The 18105-nt window shown below is 44.8% G+C and overlaps 1 protein-coding gene across 6 annotated transcripts in view; it reads right to left on the bottom strand.

Annotated features, from left to right (window-relative positions):
* The window catches only part of TUT4 (terminal uridylyl transferase 4), a 65458-nt gene that overhangs the window by 31110 nt on the left and 16243 nt on the right, over positions 1 to 18105 (bottom strand). For 3 of the 6 annotated variants that reach the window (XM_074265919.1, XM_074265921.1, XM_074265920.1), the window contains exons 4-12: positions 17077 to 17240; positions 14827 to 14943; positions 14094 to 14246; positions 11238 to 11415; positions 9320 to 9408; positions 8284 to 8335; positions 5802 to 5871; positions 4131 to 4257; positions 1156 to 1275 (exon numbers count right to left, since the gene is read on the bottom strand). In XM_074265919.1, the coding sequence (XP_074122020.1) occupies positions 1156 to 1275; positions 4131 to 4257; positions 5802 to 5871; positions 8284 to 8335; positions 9320 to 9408; positions 11238 to 11415; positions 14094 to 14246; positions 14827 to 14943; positions 17077 to 17240 (1070 nt within the window). The remainder of the gene's footprint in view (positions 1 to 1155; positions 1276 to 4130; positions 4258 to 5801; positions 5872 to 8283; positions 8336 to 9319; positions 9409 to 11237; positions 11416 to 14093; positions 14247 to 14826; positions 14944 to 17076; positions 17241 to 18105) is intronic. The other 3 variants (XM_074265924.1, XM_074265925.1, XM_074265923.1) reach the window with 2 other exon arrangements.

The raw sequence follows: 18105 nt of genomic DNA, 5'->3' as shown, positions 1-18105 counted from the left end.
CCTCTTCTCCTTATTCTGTTCTACACACAGGGCTTTTCCTTTTGTCTCTCTAGCTCACCAGCTCCAGGCCCTAGCCACCTGGAGGTCAACTCCACCAATCCTAGTTTTGATTCTGCTAACTGTCAAAAGAGAAGGTTACAAACAGAACTAAGGGTAACCAGCCTCTGCCCCATATTTCTGCTGTGACTTGACAAGGCTCCTAAAGGGGAACTCCTTTTCCTCCTCTCTCTGTTCATTCTTCTGACATGACCATTTACTCTGTGAAGGGTACCCCCATTCACCTCTACTCCCAGGCTGGGCACCTTGGAGTTTACCTTTGACCCTTCCATCCTCTGGATTCTCCTGCCCCCACAGCTGAGGCTGGGCCTCCTCACAGCCCCCCACTGGTCCACTGCCCGCTCTCTCTCCCTGCGCTTCTCCTCCAGCCTTGACATCATTACCAGAATATGTCTTTTTTGGGCCCCACTCTGGTTTCATACTGCTGGGGAGAGGGGCCGATCACCTTTTTGATGCCATAGGCCTTTAAGGACTCAATTTCAGAATCATGCTTTTAAATAATACACAGATGTGCTAAATTTCACTTAGAGTCAATGAAAATAAAGATGTAATTTTTTTCCCAATCCAAGCTCACAGACCCTCCTGAAATCTATCCCCAGAGCCGGAGGTTAGAACCAACAGGTTTCTAAGAACTCCTCTAGCTCGGTATCTTTGATGGACAAACGCCACATAAACTCCAATGCCTGGCACTCAAGCCTCCCCATAGGATGGCACTGCCCCTCCTTTTCAACCTCATCTCACATGTTCCTGTTGTACCAAACAAGTGGGTGCCGCAGCACTCAGCTGTGGGCCAAGGCCCACCTAAGCTCAGTCTGCTCAAAATGGGGCTAACCTCCCTGCTTCCCAGTACTGATGGGAGATCCAATGAAGCGCTCTCTCTACGGGTCTGTGGGGCACTCAAAGGGCAAAAATTCCTCTCTCCTCTTCCTGAGCTTTCCTGGTTTCCACACAGAATGATGCTCAGAGCAAATGGCTGTAGCCATCACCTGAGGGGCAGGGCAGGGGAAAGGGGAAAATGGGGGCAAGAAGAAGCACATATTCAGGCAGTCCAGCCAGGACCACCTCCCTAAATATAGGCAAGAGCAAGCGCACACTTACCCAACTGCCTAAATAGGAAGGAAGAAGAGGGGGCTTTCTTTGTTGAAGAAAAAACATCACCATTAAAGCAAAAGAGTATGAAGGGATCCCCCCTTCAGCCTGGCAGTCAATATGGCACAACTGAAAAACAAAAAAGGGAAATTACCACTTAAATTTTTACTCAGAAAAAAAAAGTTCTGGAACCCTTGCCCAGAGAGACTTGGAAAATGTGCACTAGAACATAGTAAACTCCTGTTTATCCAGAATGAAAGAGAAACAAGTTGGGAAGGCAGCCCTGGCACTAAGAGTCGGTCCCAAGCCTTCTGGACGCTCACCCAGCTGGTGACTGCAGGATGCCATTTTGGAAAGGGGGCAGAGACCTTCACAGCATCTGCACCTTTCCCAGGTGCATGAGGACTGAGTGAGAAAATACAAAGATGTGAGCTGTTCTTATGAGGCTCAGGTTTGGGGCTCCTGATCCCCAGCATATTCTAGTTAACAGAGAGTTACTAACTAGATGTATACATGTACACAAACACATACAGGTATATATCTCTCTAGCCTCCACTAAAGTTCTGCTCATCAGGACATCTCGTCATGATGCTGAGGTGGTTCTGGGTTCTCTCGGGCTCGTGCCCCTGGGCTAGAAAAACTGGCAGAGTCTACCTCTCAGCTGCAAAAGCTCTGAGGAGGGGCCAGACAACTGACAGAAGCCTTATCACAGAGGGCAGTGGGAAAGGTCAGCACCGGAGGGTTGGAAACCAGGTAATCAATGGGTTTTGGCCACAGCAACCTTTGAAACCACTGAAGGAGTCAGGGAGGAGTCAAGATTGGGTACTGGTAGGGTCACCCATCAAGAAGTTACGGCTCCCTGAGGGAACCACATTATTGTACAGGTGATTTCAGTCATATATACTCTCTGCGGGCCCATTCGGTGTTTTCTTGGCAGAGATACTGGAATGGGTGGCCATTTCCTTCTCCAGCTCATTTATTTATTTATTTATTTTTCTGGGGCTGAGGTTAAATGACTTGCCCAGGGTCACACAGCTAGGAAGTGTTAAGGGTCTGAGGCCAGATTTGAACTCGGGTCCTCCTGAATTCAGGGCTGGTGCTCTATCCACTGCGCCACCTAGCTGCCCCCTCCAGCTCATTTAGAGATGAGGAAATAGAGGCAAGCAGGATTAGGTGACTTGTCCTGGGTGACCCAGCTAGGAAGCGTCTGAAGCCAGATTTGGACTTCCTGACTCTGGGCCTGGCGCTCTATCCCCTGAGCCATCTGGCTGCTGCCCATTTACTGTAACTGATGAACTACTTTTGAGAATTCATTGATAGGTCTCTGATACAAGACAGAAAGGAGGGGTGTCCACACAATGGAGAAGTTCTGAAAGGCAAGACAAGGAATGCCTAGGAAAGGGCACATGGATGGCTAGAGGAGGGGAAAGGAGCCATGTTCTGAAATGAATGTGATAACAAACACAAGGCTGCGCTTAATGATAGTCGCCATGATTCAATTTTCCTTGGCTGACTCTTGCGAGGCAGATCAGGGCTCTCACCCCACAAGAGCCGTGGTTCTGGGTCCTTCTCTCAGACGACGGTTCTGAACAGGACCAGAAGCTCTAATCAGGAGACCAATTAGAAGTGAAGATTCCTATAGGGAGAGTCTCTTTCAGTCTCCAATTGGCAGACTATCCTATCTCCCAGAACTCCCAGTTCTTGAATAAGCAGTAAACAGTGACAGGTAACCAACTCCCCCGCCTTTAACTGTTGATAAGACTCAGCAGCAGAAGATAAAGGCATGTTATCTAGAGACTTCCCTCCCCTACCAGAAGGTTAAGAGGCAGCTACTTTGACAATGAGATTGCCAGGATGTGATAAGCAGTCAGACTCATTCTGTCCCACAGTGCACAGTAAAAAGTCCATTCTAATCCCACTGGGTTAGGCAGGAATACAAATTCCACTGTAGCTTTTCTGGGTTTAAACTAAAGGAAACTGCTTCTACTTCACTAGTTGTGCAAGCATAGTCTGGGAGACTTAAGAGGGGAAAATATTCTCCTGAGACCAGGCAAGAAATTGGGACGACAAAAGCTACAAAATGATAGCCTGTTTCGAAGAACACGAGAGGCCAGCATGTCCTTCTCTCAATCTAAACATGGTGGACAGCAGCCTTTCAAAGCTCTACAGAGACCCTCAAAGCACAGACTCCTTGGGGGACATCAAAGAAAAAAGCAACTCAGTGTCAAAGGCTAAAGATTCAATAAAATACCCCCATGAAATAGGGACCAAGTTCTATTTTGAGGGTGATAGTAAAGAGAGAGTAGAGACTGAAAAGCTGCAGGAATTTGGCTGTGGCAAGTAAATGATGATGACAGATAAGAAGGCTCAAAGGGAATCTCATATTTAACAAGAAACTCAAGGCGAGCCCAAGCTGCCAACTCTCCCGCCCAATTCTTCCGTCCCAAGCGGCACATAGAGGGATGTTCAAGCGTCTGCACCCAGTCACCCAAATGCCTGCTCTATACATGAGGTTGGGGACCTCCACGCCTCAGGAGAAAGGTGTCAAAGTGCACTAAGACAAACGAGATTAAGCTATTAATGGGGAAATATTGAACAAAGTAAATAAAAAGGCCATATAACAATGTCGTGAACGACATTGGTTCTCCAAGTCAATAAGCGGCCAGGGATCTGTTTCTCTTGACTTGGACACCACTGCCTAGGGAGACAGTAAGTTGCTGTTGCCAATAGAACTCATTACCTGGTGACCAGTCCTTTCCCTTGAAAATTGCACCAAGAGTTTTTGGCTGGGCCTTTCCTTGGAGACTTTTCCAGCCTTGTGGGAACTCCTAGAGCTTCCATTCCCTTGGTAGACACTTCAAGAACCCAGGACAGTTCACCCCCATGCCACAGAGAGGCAGCAGAGAACTTTAGCTGCCATGTTAGTGCAAGAAAAATCCTGGTATATTCTACAAGTGAAGTACTTTCTCCCAGATTCCACTTACCCTAGCCCAGTAGCGAAAAGCTAACACCAAGGGGGTTAGGACAGGCTCTAGCTTGCCAAGAGCAGCAAGCAAATCAGTTGTGAGGCATGCCACATCATTTCCAGCGCTCACCTTACAGATTAAACCACTGTTGAGAAAAAAGAAACAAATTTCATTTTAATTATCTACCACCCTGAGCAGCCTATCACACCCAACTCTGCAACTATCTTCCCAGCATCTCAAAGAATAAGAAATGCTCCCAAAAGTCACCATTCACCAAGGGCCTCTATGCAAACACCACCCCCTGGGAAATGGGCACCCCCAATAGAAGGAAGCCCTTTCCATTACCCACTTGATTTGTACAGATATCTTACTCATTTGTGGCTCATTTTTAATTTAAGGTACTACCAAGGACTTTCCCAGGGGGTGGTGTTTTAAACGGTGTCTTTAGGGGACACAGAGCATCACAGCTGGAAGCGGCCTGAGCACCCTATTTTGGGGATGAGGAAATTCAGGTCCAAAGAGCTCTAGGGAGTCAATCTGTGCCCCCAAGTCCGGAGCAGAATCCCAAGGAGAATATAAAAAGAAGCCCATATTGAAGGACATTGGTCTAAGCTTATTTCCTTCATCATTCATCTTTCTTACTCTAACCCAGGCCACCTCTCTTTCTCCCCCCATACATACACATGTGTTTATATATGCACATATATATCTGTATGTTTATGCATATGCACATAAACGTATACACACATACATATATTTGTCCATATGTGGGGGTATGCATATATATATCACTTCTGTGCCATCACAATCCACATGAACCTTCTTCCCCGTCCCAGCCAGTCTTCCAAGAAGAGGTGGTCCCCAGTCCCAGTCTTTGCTATCACTCCCTTCCCCTTTCTACCAGGCTCATTTAGAGGAACATGTTAAATACTCCCCTTCCTTGAAGGCAAGAACTGGCTCATTCTTCCTCTTTGAACCCTTGGTCTCAAACAGAAGCCAGCACAACTAAACACTTAATAAAGATTTGCTGAACTGAATTATTCTCTGGAATAGCCTCTTGGCCACAGTGTGTAAATTGCTGTGCCCTCCCAAACTACACCTTTAGGGAGTTACCTGGTCTTTCCTTGAAGAAGCCTATTAGAGATCACAAATTATTTCCAAGCACCATAGGATAAAGCAGAGGTGATGAAATGGGAGTAGGGAGTATAATCCAAGGAAGTTAATGAAGACTTATTTTAAGAAAAAAGTATTTGGACACCTCTGTTCTTATTCCCTCCCCACTCTGTTCACAATGATCATTTAGGGTTACTATTTTTTAGTTGCCTTGTTTTGGTGGTTTGTTTGTTTTAATACTGATTTCAATTTCCATTTTCAAGATGGCAGGTCACCCTATCAATACCTGATTAGAAGGTCAAAGATCACAAACCAACGTTTTGGCTAATGACAACAAAGTGTAAATTTGAAGATTTATGTGTATCTTTTTAAAAGAACTACATCCAAAAGCACATGGTTTTTGTTAAACCACATCTTTTCGTTAAGCATATTATTTTCAGTAATGAAGAACTGGCCTCTCAGAAAGAGCAGTTCAGAGAGCAAAAAGGAAGACTTACTTGCTTATTCACTATACTATTCCTTTAATTTAAAAGAAAAACTAATTACTAATTTTTTTCCCCTATCATCACAACCAACCTCTTCACATCTTTGCAAAAGACAACAGGAACTTTGGCATGAAAGTCAGACTCCACCTCTGAGTATAATGCTGATAAGGAAAAACAAAGAAATGTAAGCTAAGGAATCAACAATTTAAACAACATGCTATTTCTCAGATAATTCATTTTTTCATTATTGGCATTGGGAGGATCAGCTGTTTTCCCCATCCCAGAGAGCCGTCTATTTTGTTAAGCATGTTCTCTGGTAAGAATTGGACTTTCTTAAACTGACTTTACAAAGGAATAGTCCACGAGAGTCTCATGGTGACTACCTACAATGAAGGGATTAATAGTTTGTTTTCCAATCTGCATGAGAACAGGTTATTAACTGTTGTACAGTTAGTGTTCTTGCTGTTGCATGCATCTGGGTCCTGTCCTACCAATATGGCCCCAGAACCAATAGGATATTGAATGTCCGTCTATCCCATTCCTTTAACCCTCCACTACAGACCCAGTAAATGCCCCAAATATACAAAAATGGGTGATTTACAAAAACTTGCAAAAAGTTTACAAAAGATAGCCACTACTGGTCAGAATAAGCTGGAAGAAATCTGGACTAATGATTTGTGAAGAATATTAATGTTTCTAACTTGATCCTGAACAGGGGCCATGTGCTGGTAAGTCTGGGGATGTCTATTATGTTTTTAACATATAAGTCATAAGAGTATGTAAAAATGATTATAACAAGAAATCTTTTCATTTTTTCCAAAAAAGTAAAAAACTGTTGTAGTGGGGAAAAGACACTGAATGTGGTGCCAGGAGATCTGGGCTTGAATTGCACCTCAGTTTCTTCAATATAAAATGGGAATGATTTCTGTAATATTACCCTTCTGAGGTGATCATTTCTATTATCATTATTATTATTAAAGATAATGGCATGAAGTTGGTCAAAAGAAAGATATAGAGATAAGTAAGCGGGCTGAGGGTGGGCATTCAGTGAGCAAGAACATGCCAGAGCAAAGGAGATGGCAGATTTGGAGTGGGAGACTCGAGAAAGGTAATATTCCTGAGCAAAATGCTTAGCTTTTTTTTTTTTAAACTATCACAAATTAAATAAACAAAATATAATAACCTAAAATTTGAAAAATAGTCACTGAAAATGTCTTTACATTTCTTAAAAGTCCAAACTAATTCACAAGCTGTTAAAAGAAGGACTGTTTCCTTCCTTGGCTCTGTGTCCTTATGTCTATTCCCAGCTAAATACCAGGCACTTAATAAATGTTTTATTGACAATGAACATAGTTTGATTCATTGAGAGACTCTAGTCTACTATGCTGGGAAGGGCAAAAGGAGAAAGTAACATATTGTTAAAAAAATCAACTCACGGAGACCTACATGAACTGGTGCTGAGCGAAATGAGCAGAACCAGGAGATCATTATACACTGCAACAACAATACTATATGAGGATATATTCTGATGGACATGGCTCTCTTCAACAATGAGATGAACCAAATCAATTCCAATTGATCAGTAATGAACAGAACCAGCTACACCCAGTGAAAGAACACTGGGAAATGTGTGGACCACAACATAGCATTTATACTCTATTATTGTTTGCTTGCATTTTTGTTTCTTCCCAGATTATTTTTACCTTCTTTCTAAATCCAATTTTTCTTGTGCAATGAGATAACTGTATAAATCTGTATACAAATATTGTATTTAACATACACTTTTAACATATTTAACATATGTATGAGACTTCCTGCCATCTAGGGAAGGGGGTGGAGGGAAAGTTGGAACAGAAGTTTTTGCAAGAGTCAATGTAGAAAAATTACCCATGCATGTTTTGTCAGTAAAAAGCTATTTTTTTAAAAAAAGAAAAAACAAAACAAAACACACAACTCAGTTTGCTTTGGGACAATCTATGCTGAGTTCTGGGGCACACAAAGACTATCCAATTAGTGTATAAGGCCTTGCTTGGAAATAGATTCCTTACCAATTTTCAGGATCTTTCTGCAAGCCAGAGCACATCAGAAATCTGGGGCATGTTTATTGTGTGTGCAAGATTCAAGTCTGAGGTTTTCAGTAAATGCTTCAATGAAGTTAAACTAGGGCTATAAAACATCTCCAAACTCACAGAAAACTGTATTTACTCCATTGGTATTTCCCTTTTCTCAGAGACTCTCACCATGTCCCTCCTTTCACAAGTAGAAATAGTTCTCTATCCTGGTCTAAGGACTTCTGCTTTGATAGTATTCAAAATAAACAAAAAACCTAGAGGCTACAACTTTTTAGATAACAATTCAAAATAAACAGACAAAAGACCCAAAGAGGCTGCAACTTTTAATATAACTGCTTCAATTCTAATCATTTTTGACTTTTCTAGGTGGGAAATCATCTCTCAAATGTGCTGGGGATAGGCATTTTAATTTTGTTAGCTACATAAGCAATTTAAACTGAAAATATCCTACCCACACCCTTCTTTGGAAAGTGCCAATTAAAAAAAAAAAAAAAAACTTACCACAGTTTTTTAATATGTCAAGCACCTGAATCAGAACATCTGGGTGACTCATCTAAAAAAATTACAAGGTAGAATCAATATAGGTTTATAAGTCCAATAGTAGAACATCAGAGTAAACTCAATTTCATGAAAGGGCATTTTAATATAAATTACCATCATCATTTTAATTTAAAATTACAGAAATGAAAAGAAAATCAATATGTTTTATGTTTTTATTTACTATTTCTAACAGAAATACTCTTTAGCAAATGATGTGGGCTCTAGAGCACTATCACAAGGACTTGTGAGTCCTTAGAAAGAGAAGTGATTTTATAATTTCATTGCAAAAGCAAAGGGGATAGGATAGTCACTGCTCTGAATGCTTGTTAGGGATGATTTGGCATGGGAACTACCAGCAGACTGCCAAGAGGCTTACCACCAAAATCTATTGCAAACAATAAGCCTGTCGGTCTTAATGTTTAATATTTATTAGACTGCCATAGATGAAAAAAATGACTGCACTGGAATAGAGACTGTGACATACTCAAGTTATGTCGGAACCAACCTCAAAAGTACATTTTATGACTTAATCTGATTCAAGATCCTGATTTAAAAAAAAAAAAAATTTCCGCTCCCTGTACCCGGGCCTGGCAGTAAAGAAGAACATAAAAGGGCCTGCACTTGGCAGGCAGGAGGCACAGGAGGAAACTCCAGCTGCCAAGTGATAACCCTAAGGGTCAGTATGTCAACCACTTACCTCTCTAGCCCTCCTCTGTGCGTCCAAAAGGATAACAGTCTAAACGACTCCCAGAGTTTGCTGGGAAGAAAGCTTTTTGTCAACCTGAGTTGTTGCTTTTATGATAATAATGATCAGCTCTAGAAGAGGCGTCCACTCAGGCCTCTTCTGTGAGGAGCATCTGCAGGGATAAATACCTGCAGGACTCAGGCCTAAAGAGAATACTGTCCTCTTATTTTGGGGGAAATGCCATTGAACAAAAGGGATGCAGAGAAACTGAGTTCAGATGATCATTGACAAGGTACTTTTACAGCTACTTACCTTGGATGGAAATTTTACATCTATATTAACATCACTGCTTTTAAAAGCAAACCTAGTCAGAGAGGAGCCATACAGCCTAAGCGAACAGTCTGGAAGACAAGAGAAGGGCATTAGGCATAAAACACAGAAGATGACAGTGCCCTAAAGAAATCACAACAAACCCACCACAAACTGCCCTCTTTCTTCTCTCTCCTCTAACAGGTGAACTCTGACCAGCCACAAGACCGAGATACCAAGGCAAGGAAGGCTTAGCAGCCAATCTCAGACTTTATTTTGATTTTCATTGACAATTTAACTGGGAGAGAATGGAAAGAGGATTCGTGTACACTTGGCTATCCACCAGGGAGAGTCTGGCCACCTGGCACTGAAACTATTTACTACTCAGAAGAGAACAGCACATCTGGGCTGGGAAGAAAGCCGTGTCTACTCAGGGTGGATGAGTTTTCCAATGCTGAAGTACAGCCAAGTCATTACTAACCACAAATGCCAATGGCTGCCATCGGGATCTTCTCAGACACCGTGACTGAGATTATCTTAGAAGAGGTAAATGGGAGAAAATTGGGCAGCTCGTGCCACCTCGGAATTGATCTCAAGGGGATCAGCCCCAAAGATAGCGCACATCTGGGAACCTGAGGATGAGTGGGACAGGCTGTCCTGTGACTAAGGCTAGAATGAACAATGATTCGTTTTGTAAAGGCAGGGTGTTCTCACAAACTGATTTTCTATCATTCTCTTCTTGAAGCAGAAAAGCTCTTCTTGTTATCAAGTGATGATTGAAAATGATCCGGCTAAATCAAAAAGGTACCAGTAATTTTCTCTTTCACATTTTTATAAGGTAAATCTTTTTAGGACTGTTTAAGGACAAAAGATCAGCTATTGAGAGACCTTTCGTATTTATGAGATGCACGACGGTATGGGACTGCACCTGCACTGCTGATGTCCAATACAATTCTTCCACCCTTAGCAGACTCTTTGATGAGTTGTCATGACCAAAAACAATCATCACCTGGTGACAAATATTGTCATGAGCCTTCCCAAACTTAGAGAGAGCTGATTTTCTCAGGTGCCATTTCCATGGGCCTGCAGACTAGCCAGAGCTTTCCCATGCCACAGGCCCGAGGGCCCCGCAAAGGAGGAAGACCAAATGTGCTGATACCCCTCATCTGGCTACCCCCAAGCAATGGAGGAGGAATGCTTTAAATAACATTTTAACCCGCTACTTAAGCAGAAATGTCAAGGAGAACTCAAAATCTCCATCCCGATTAAAATCTAATTGATTGCCTATCTTCTTGCCTCAACGTCAATGCCCCGTGGTGTCTTTTATTTTCTCCCATGGAACCCTCTGGTCCCTTTATTATGGGTCAGAAGCCTCCCCCCACTAAGGGGCAGGCATGGTATGGTGGTCATATGATCCCAGGCCGCTGGCGGTCCAGCTAAATGAGGGGGCAGCTGCTTCTCATCCATGGCTCCAGCTAAGTGAGGACAGGCTTGCAACCTCGCTGGCTGCAGCAACCCACCCAGGGCTTTTTCTCAAGGGCTACCAGGGGGCTATAGGATCTCTAAGAGGAGGAGGGCGTAAGCTCACAATTCCAATCCTGTGGATGCTGCTGCTAAGGTAGGGATGCCTTCTAGTGCTGCACATTTATTTACTTAAATCCTCTCTGTCCCTCTGTAAAACAGAAACAGCTCTTCACTGTGCTGTAGGCAAAATCATACAAAAAAAATGACTCTCATAGGAGTCCCTGCAAGGCAGAGAAGAACTGCTTTTTAAAGTAAAAAAATTAATTTAAACCTTTTTTAAGATAGAGAAAACAGGGGAAGAAAATGATGGGAGGCTCTGTGTAAGGCCTTTGAGGAAAAGCCCCTGACTGATGATGATGATGATGATAACGATGATGATGACGGTAAGCCTCTGTACCTGGTAGGCGCTGCTGTATAACCTTTTCCATTTCGGTCACAATTTCCTGCCGGAACCCAAAGTCATTGTCCGAAATCCCTTGTTCTTTTGCTGCTTGCATGAGGGTGGAGCTCAAAGCAGCCAGCTGGGCAGGGGAAGGGGGTGGCAGAGCTCGTAATTCATTTTCTTCCTGTTTTTCCTATCGGGGAACAAAAAATAAGGTGAACCTATGACTATAGGAGGCAGCATAAAGAAGCCTAGAGGCCTCTGAATTTAGTCAGAGCACCTGAGTTTCAGTTCAACAAACATTTATGAAGGGCCTACTGCGTGCAAGGCCTTCTGCTAAGCACCAGCTAGGAATCCTATTTTATCACCTCCTAACTCGGTGACTTGGAGTGAGTCCCTAAATCTCTGCACCTCAGTTTTCTCATCTATCAGGGTGAGGGGCCTGGACTAGATCATCTGTACCTAAGGGCCCTTCCAGCTCTAAATCCTATTTCCAATTCAATTAAAAAACAAAAAAGCAAAACAAAACAAAAAGACATTTACTAGGCACCTACCAAGCACCTATTAAGCTTAAAATCTAGGAAGGAGAGGCAACATGTACAAAAGTTAATATGATAATTTCAAGAAGGAGAGAGTCCAAGGCATCAGGGAGAAATCCGGAAAGACTTCACAGAGCAGGCGGCTGAAAGAAGCGATGGTCCGGGGAGGAGAAAGTACATTCCAGGCCCAGGAGACAAGCATCCAGAGGCAACAGGCAGAAGGTCAGACTCAAAGAACCATAGAGAAGGCCAGAGATGTCAAAGGGAGACCAGACAAGAGAGAGCCAGAGGAAGTGTTGAGGGAGGGGGGATTCCTATGTTACTTGAGAGGAAACAGCTTTTTGAGTGGGGGTGGAGTCCTGTTGTCAGACACATACTTTAGGAATACCAATTTATAGCATTCTTCAGAGAAAAGCTTAGAACAGAAGAGAAAGGAATAAGCCTTGATCTAGCACCTCCTAAGTGCCAGGTATTATGTTAAAGCTTTTAAAAATATCATTCTGTTTGATCCTCACAACCCTGTGAGGCCCTCATTTTAAGAGATTAAGTGACTTGCCCAGAGTGACCCAGAGACCCAGGTCTCCAACCGCAGGTGCATTATCTGCTGAATCACCTAGCTGCCTCAGGAGAGGAAAGAGGCTTAATGCTGGGAAACCAATGAAGAGGGGCTGCAATAACCTGAGGAGGGTGTGATTGAGAATGGAAAGAAGGGGGAAGACACAAGAGATATTGTGGAGACAGCATCAATGAGACTTGCAAAATGACTGGCCATAGGGCCTGGGGGAAAGGGAACAATGAAGGACTCCAGTCTGGGTGACCTGAAAAGCACCAATGGGCAAAGTGGGAGGAGGAAGACATTTGGAAGGAAGTCTAAGTTGTGTTTTGTTTAAGAGGAATGGAAAGTCCCGGGAGCGCTGTCTGATAGCTGGAAACCTGGACTTAGGGACAGAGAGAGAACACAGGGCCCAGGACACAGCCATGGGACACAGGGAGCGGCAACGGGTAACTCTCGCCAATGATCAGGCAAACAAAGGAGGAGAACCAAGAGGAGGCCGGGTCAGAGGAGCCAAGGGAAGACTGTTGCAGTCAGAAGTGAAGGAAGGTCAGAAGCAGTAGAAGCAGAAGGAGGAGGACTGAGAAAAGGCCATGGGTTTGAGCAGTTAGGGGATAATGAGCATATAGAAAAACTGTACATGGTTTTAAAAAATTCTTATTGTGCTGAATAAAATCAGAATGCCTCATTCTTTGCCTCAAACTACAGCATGGCAGGTGCAACGGAGCAGGTGTTTGTGTTTCGGATAAGACGAGAAGTCTGTGTCTCAGCTGCAGTTTGACGTCCTCTATTGTCACTGTGAGGCAGTCCAGCTGCAAAGTGGGCACCCTCGTCCCTATGAACAGGGGAAGAAGGCAAACTTTTCCGAAAACACCATCTAAGCGCATCCTCTCCCATGCCAAGGGGCTCTGGGAAAACACAGGATGGGTGGATTTCTCGCTGGAAAGGACCTTAGAGACCATCTAATCCAATCTCCTCATGGCAAGCAGAACACGGGGGAGGTAAGGAAGCAGTTAGTTCCATGGGAATGTTTCTACATGAGCAATAAGCAATGTGGTGAAGGTAAGCAGACAAGCTTGGGGAATTAATGGCACGGGGTAAGGCACCAATACTCCCGCAGATCATTGCTGTCCACCAATGGTGGGTACCTCAGGCAGCAGGCTGTCATTAATGTGTTAGAACCAAACCCCACCATCACGACATCAGGATGAAATAACTGCGGCTGGGGCGACATTACACATTCTCTGCCTCTACACGATGGATCGTCACGTGGTTCATAGTAAAAGCGTCTGAGGCCCTTCTAACAGGCGGCAAGCTTTTTTCAGGCTGAGCCCAGACCGGACCGTCACAACTCCTCTGCCCTAAGAGAAGTTCCGAAGCTGACTCGAGTCAAAGAGTCTAAGGGGTCGACACCAGCCATGACCAACTTTACGAATGATCCAGGAGGAGAGAGCTCGTCCCATCGCTATTCCTACTTCCAGGCAGCCCCACCCGCCAGAGGTTAGTTCGTTGTTAAACTAAAAGTCTCTCTGTAATGAAAGCTTGGCTTTAGAGCTCACCTAGCCTTGGGAACTCTAAAGCCAGGGAAGCAAGATACCTCCCTTCTTTAAAGGTCCTTGAGTTTATCTGCAATTCCCAATTAGAGTATGCTTCTTGGCCAAGCACCTAGGTTTGCAGGCCCGCCTTTCTTCTTAAAGGGTTCAACCAACAGGGCATATTAGCAGCATGTTTAATGAGAAGATGATGCAAGAATACTTTAACAAAATTATTTTCACCTACACATAATGCTTTGTGTAGACTGGATCCCACAGGACCACAAACAGCTGACTGGGAGGTGGAAAATTCAGTGGGATGAGCCAATGGTCCAGTTGTTGGGAGAGACATGGAAAGAGCGAGCCAGGGATCATTGGATCTGGTGTTTTTAATAGATCTCTGCTCTCATATTGTTGAGTGATGACAGGTTCAGATGAATGAATGAACGAATGAAAGAAAAATAATGTTACATGACATGTTCTGAATAGTTTGTTGGGTAGTCATGGAAATCAAATACAAAAGGCAGTTAAGTCCCTAGTACAGTGCCAATAAAGTACATCAGAGGTACTCATGGAAGTAAGGAAGCAAATTCAGAGCCAAATTTTTTAAAAATCATTTACCTATACCAAATTATTACCAAAAGGCACAAAAAATCTACTACCCCCAGAAAAAGATACCAAATTACCCACATGGAAGCAGCAGCTGTGGCCAATACAACAAAATGGCTCCTAGCTTGTTACTTCACACCCTTTTTAAGCTGGTGACCCCCGGCCTGGAGAGGAGCACTCTGCTTCTTACACAGGTCCTCCTCCCTGACCGTCACCATATGGAGTGCTGCTCCTAATTAAACATTCAGATTTTAGAGAATGCAAAGGGACTTTATTCATACTCGAATAGATTAAAAAACATACTTGATTAAAAACTCAAATAGAACATTCTTTTTTGACATGAAAATTCAAGAAACAAACAAAAAACTTACCGTAATGTTTTTCTTATGCCGTTTCTCTTTTATGTGCTTATGTGCTCCCTGGATATTTTCAATATGAACTAAGCATAATTTGCATAGATATCGGCAATTGGTGTATTCCGGGGAGCGCTGAAAGAGAAGAGTGAAGAGGTAACAGAAGACGTGAAGCCTAGAAAACACCCAAGCTGGACTGTTCTCAAATCAACGAAGTCAACAAATGAAACCTTCAAATGCACTTTTCTGAAGGTTAGGAAGAGGCAAATTTAGCAGGAACCAATTTAGGAAACAGAAAAGTGAAATGAAGTTGGGAGAAATGGCAAGTCCTGCCCCTGTGTTGAATAACTCACCTGCCCAAGCAGAGGCTGGGAAAGAGGTGCTCAGCAAAGTCCTCATGTGGCCAAGACTGGGGCCCGAGGAGGGTGCTGCCGCCCCCCCCCCCAGCACTAAGGGGGTGCTGCCGCACTCACCAGCAGGCTCTTGCACTACAGCTCTGGGTCAGCCCAGAGTACTGCAGCGCTGGCCCTGCCACAGTGCGCGGTCAGAGGGCTGTCCGGGGTCTTTAGGAGTGGGAGGAGTGAGAACAATGCTGCCGCAAAGCGGAACTCTTTCCCTTAAGGCTGGTGTGTTTTACAGGAGTGACCCTGGCTTGAGAGATGCTATCTTTCCTGCAATACCCCCTTCCCGCCAATAATTTAAACAGTTTAGGATGTAAAACTAGAGACATCATGGACCATTAGAAATCTGCCTTCATTGATACTCTTGACTAGGATTCAAGAATATAGCCTCACATTTTACATAACTAATAGCAATGTAACGAGGGTTACAGAATAGTTGGTTCTACCAGACCTAAGCAGACAATATGTGTTTGTAGGGAAAGAGGAGAAGAGCATGTGACAGGATTGCCTAATCTAAGTCAAAGACTGGAGTCTGTCCCCGAGAGCTGCAGGACCAAGATGAAGTCATCTGAGACTTTGCTCATTTGTGATCCAGTGGCCACAAGGGCTGGAGTCCTCCCTAGCTCACAAGGTGCTTTTATCAGTGGGGAGATGGATGAGGAAGCTGGAGCTCCCTGCCATGAAGCAGTCGGGTCACTCCCAGGAGGGCATGGCCTTCCCTCTTAGAGCCCCTCCTCCTCGGGAAGACCTACACCCTACCTCGGAGTGCTACTTTCACTTCTGTCTTCAGTACAAAGGCCTCGCTCTGCCTATCTCCGGGAGCTCTAAGGGCCAGGGCACCTAACAGACAAAAAGCACCCGCTAAGCTGTGAGATGCCCTCCTAATGAGAGACCTCAGTTATGGCATCAAACGCAAGGGCGCTTTGCTTAGACGAGGCTACTGGAGGCACCACAGGCATTTATAAACCAGAAGGGATTTGGGAGGGACAATTCTGCTGAGTTTTAAAAAGCCAAAAAAGGGAAGGCTTCTTCGGAGTCCAACACACTGTACACGTTGAGTTGGAAACATGGCAAGGGTTAAGAGGGCAAAGTTAAATGACAGAGAAGAGGATATGGGCCATTGGCAGTCAATCAATCAACCAGGATGTTTATATTAGGCTCCTACTAAGTAAATGCTCCAAGCCAGCAACATACCATATCCCTCTCCCTTGCCATCTCTTCTGAACCAGCCCTTTACCAATCACAACCTTGTTCCTTTATCCCAGGAATATAGCCGGCTGTTTCCCACTGCCAGAAGCCGGAAAGAGCAGCTGAGAACAAAATGGGAGAGGGATGGGCCAGAAACACTGAAAGGAGCCCTGGGGATACCTGGGGTCTTCTTCAATCCGGAGGCCCTCTATAAGGTTGGTACTTACTGCCTTTTCTACCTCCCCTCTCCTTCCTACCTTTCCTACCCTGGGCCTAATACTTCTGCTCTTCTCTGACTGGCTAATTTGCCATTACCTCCCTCACTCCAAATCAGAGCTCTTCCTACTGGAGGACTTCTTCCCCAGACCCTTCCTTCCCTATCAGGAAGGGCCATCACCCAAGCTCCCATGAACAACTCCCTCCCAGCATGATTTCTGTCCCACACACTGGCCCTTGATCATTAACTCAGTCCTTAGCCCCCCACTTTCTCAGGGATAAATGGCAGAGGAAGAGGCGTGTCTGAAGGAGGCAGCCCAGGAACCCAAAAGTGTGGAACCCACAACCACTGACCAGGGAGAAAGAGGACCAGCCCCCAGTCCAGCAGGGACAGACATGCAAGGAGAAGAATGAGAAGCCGCACAGCCCCAAGTGCCCCAAGAAGCCAAGGAGGATAGTCTACTTTTTCCAAGCGAAAGATGTAATCTCGCTCCAGGCGTTCCTCAGCCTGCTTCAGCCCCAGCTTCTGCTCAGGGGTCAGAGTCGACTCGTCGATCGTGGTGGCGTTTTCCAAGTAATCCAGCTCTGAAGGAGGGTCTTTCGGTGGCTCAGCGCTCTTCAATTTATCTGCAGAAGGAAGCCGACAGGAAGTCATCACTACCAGGACCCCTGGGACATTAAGAGGAGGAAGAAAGTAGCTGCCATTTCCGGAGCAGGAGGCCTGCTGACCCACTTAGAGTGGGAGTCCAAGGTCCCCCCAAGACAGTGTGAAGCATGACTCCCTCTTCTCACTGGGCACTCACTGAGGGGGGCGTGCTAGTGCCCAATTTTACACCTGAAGCAGCTCCAAACAGTCCAGTTCTGCCTAAGATTCAGACCTGGTCCTGCTGCATGTCCTGGTCCCTCCTCCTCTCCTAGCACTTCAGTGAACTGCTGCTACTGCCAGAGTCTCCCTGGAGCGCACCCACCTCTGGGGGAGAATGTGAAGAGCACCCAGAGGAGAGCCGAAGGAAAGCCACACTTGGGTCCTTGGGGCCCTCACCAAACACTCCAGGGCAGGCCAGAAACACAAGGGAAGAGGGACAAGGGGGACGTATGAAAACCCAAGGAATTGACTGGTTCCAGACCAGCCCGAGACAGAAACCAACTGATCAGAGGGTTCCCTCTCATGGCCAACATCAGGCTCCGAAGTGTACAAGTCCCTTCCTGTTCTTGGCCCCGGAACTCCCTGCCTTTAGTTCTAGGAACACGAGACAAGACTGAGATTAAATTCATTTCTGCCTCCCAAGAAACAAATAGAGAACTTCAAAGAATAAACAGTTTTTGAGCGGCTGCTGCTGCCACAAGGTATAAAGAACAGAGGACCTGGCACCTAGGAATGTATGCTCCCTGAGGGCAGAGCCCTACTGCTTAGTGCAGTGCCTGGCATGTAGAAGGCCCTGGATGGCGGATTCTATCTTAGCTCTGTTACTATTTGGTGACCTTAAGTAAG

The sequence above is a fragment of the Sminthopsis crassicaudata genome, chromosome 4 (assembly GCF_048593235.1).
Source record: "Sminthopsis crassicaudata isolate SCR6 chromosome 4, ASM4859323v1, whole genome shotgun sequence".
Lineage (NCBI taxonomy): Eukaryota > Metazoa > Chordata > Mammalia > Dasyuromorphia > Dasyuridae > Sminthopsis > Sminthopsis crassicaudata.
The sequence above is the reverse complement of the archived record's forward strand: the minus strand, read 5'-3'. Positions and strand labels throughout refer to the sequence as shown.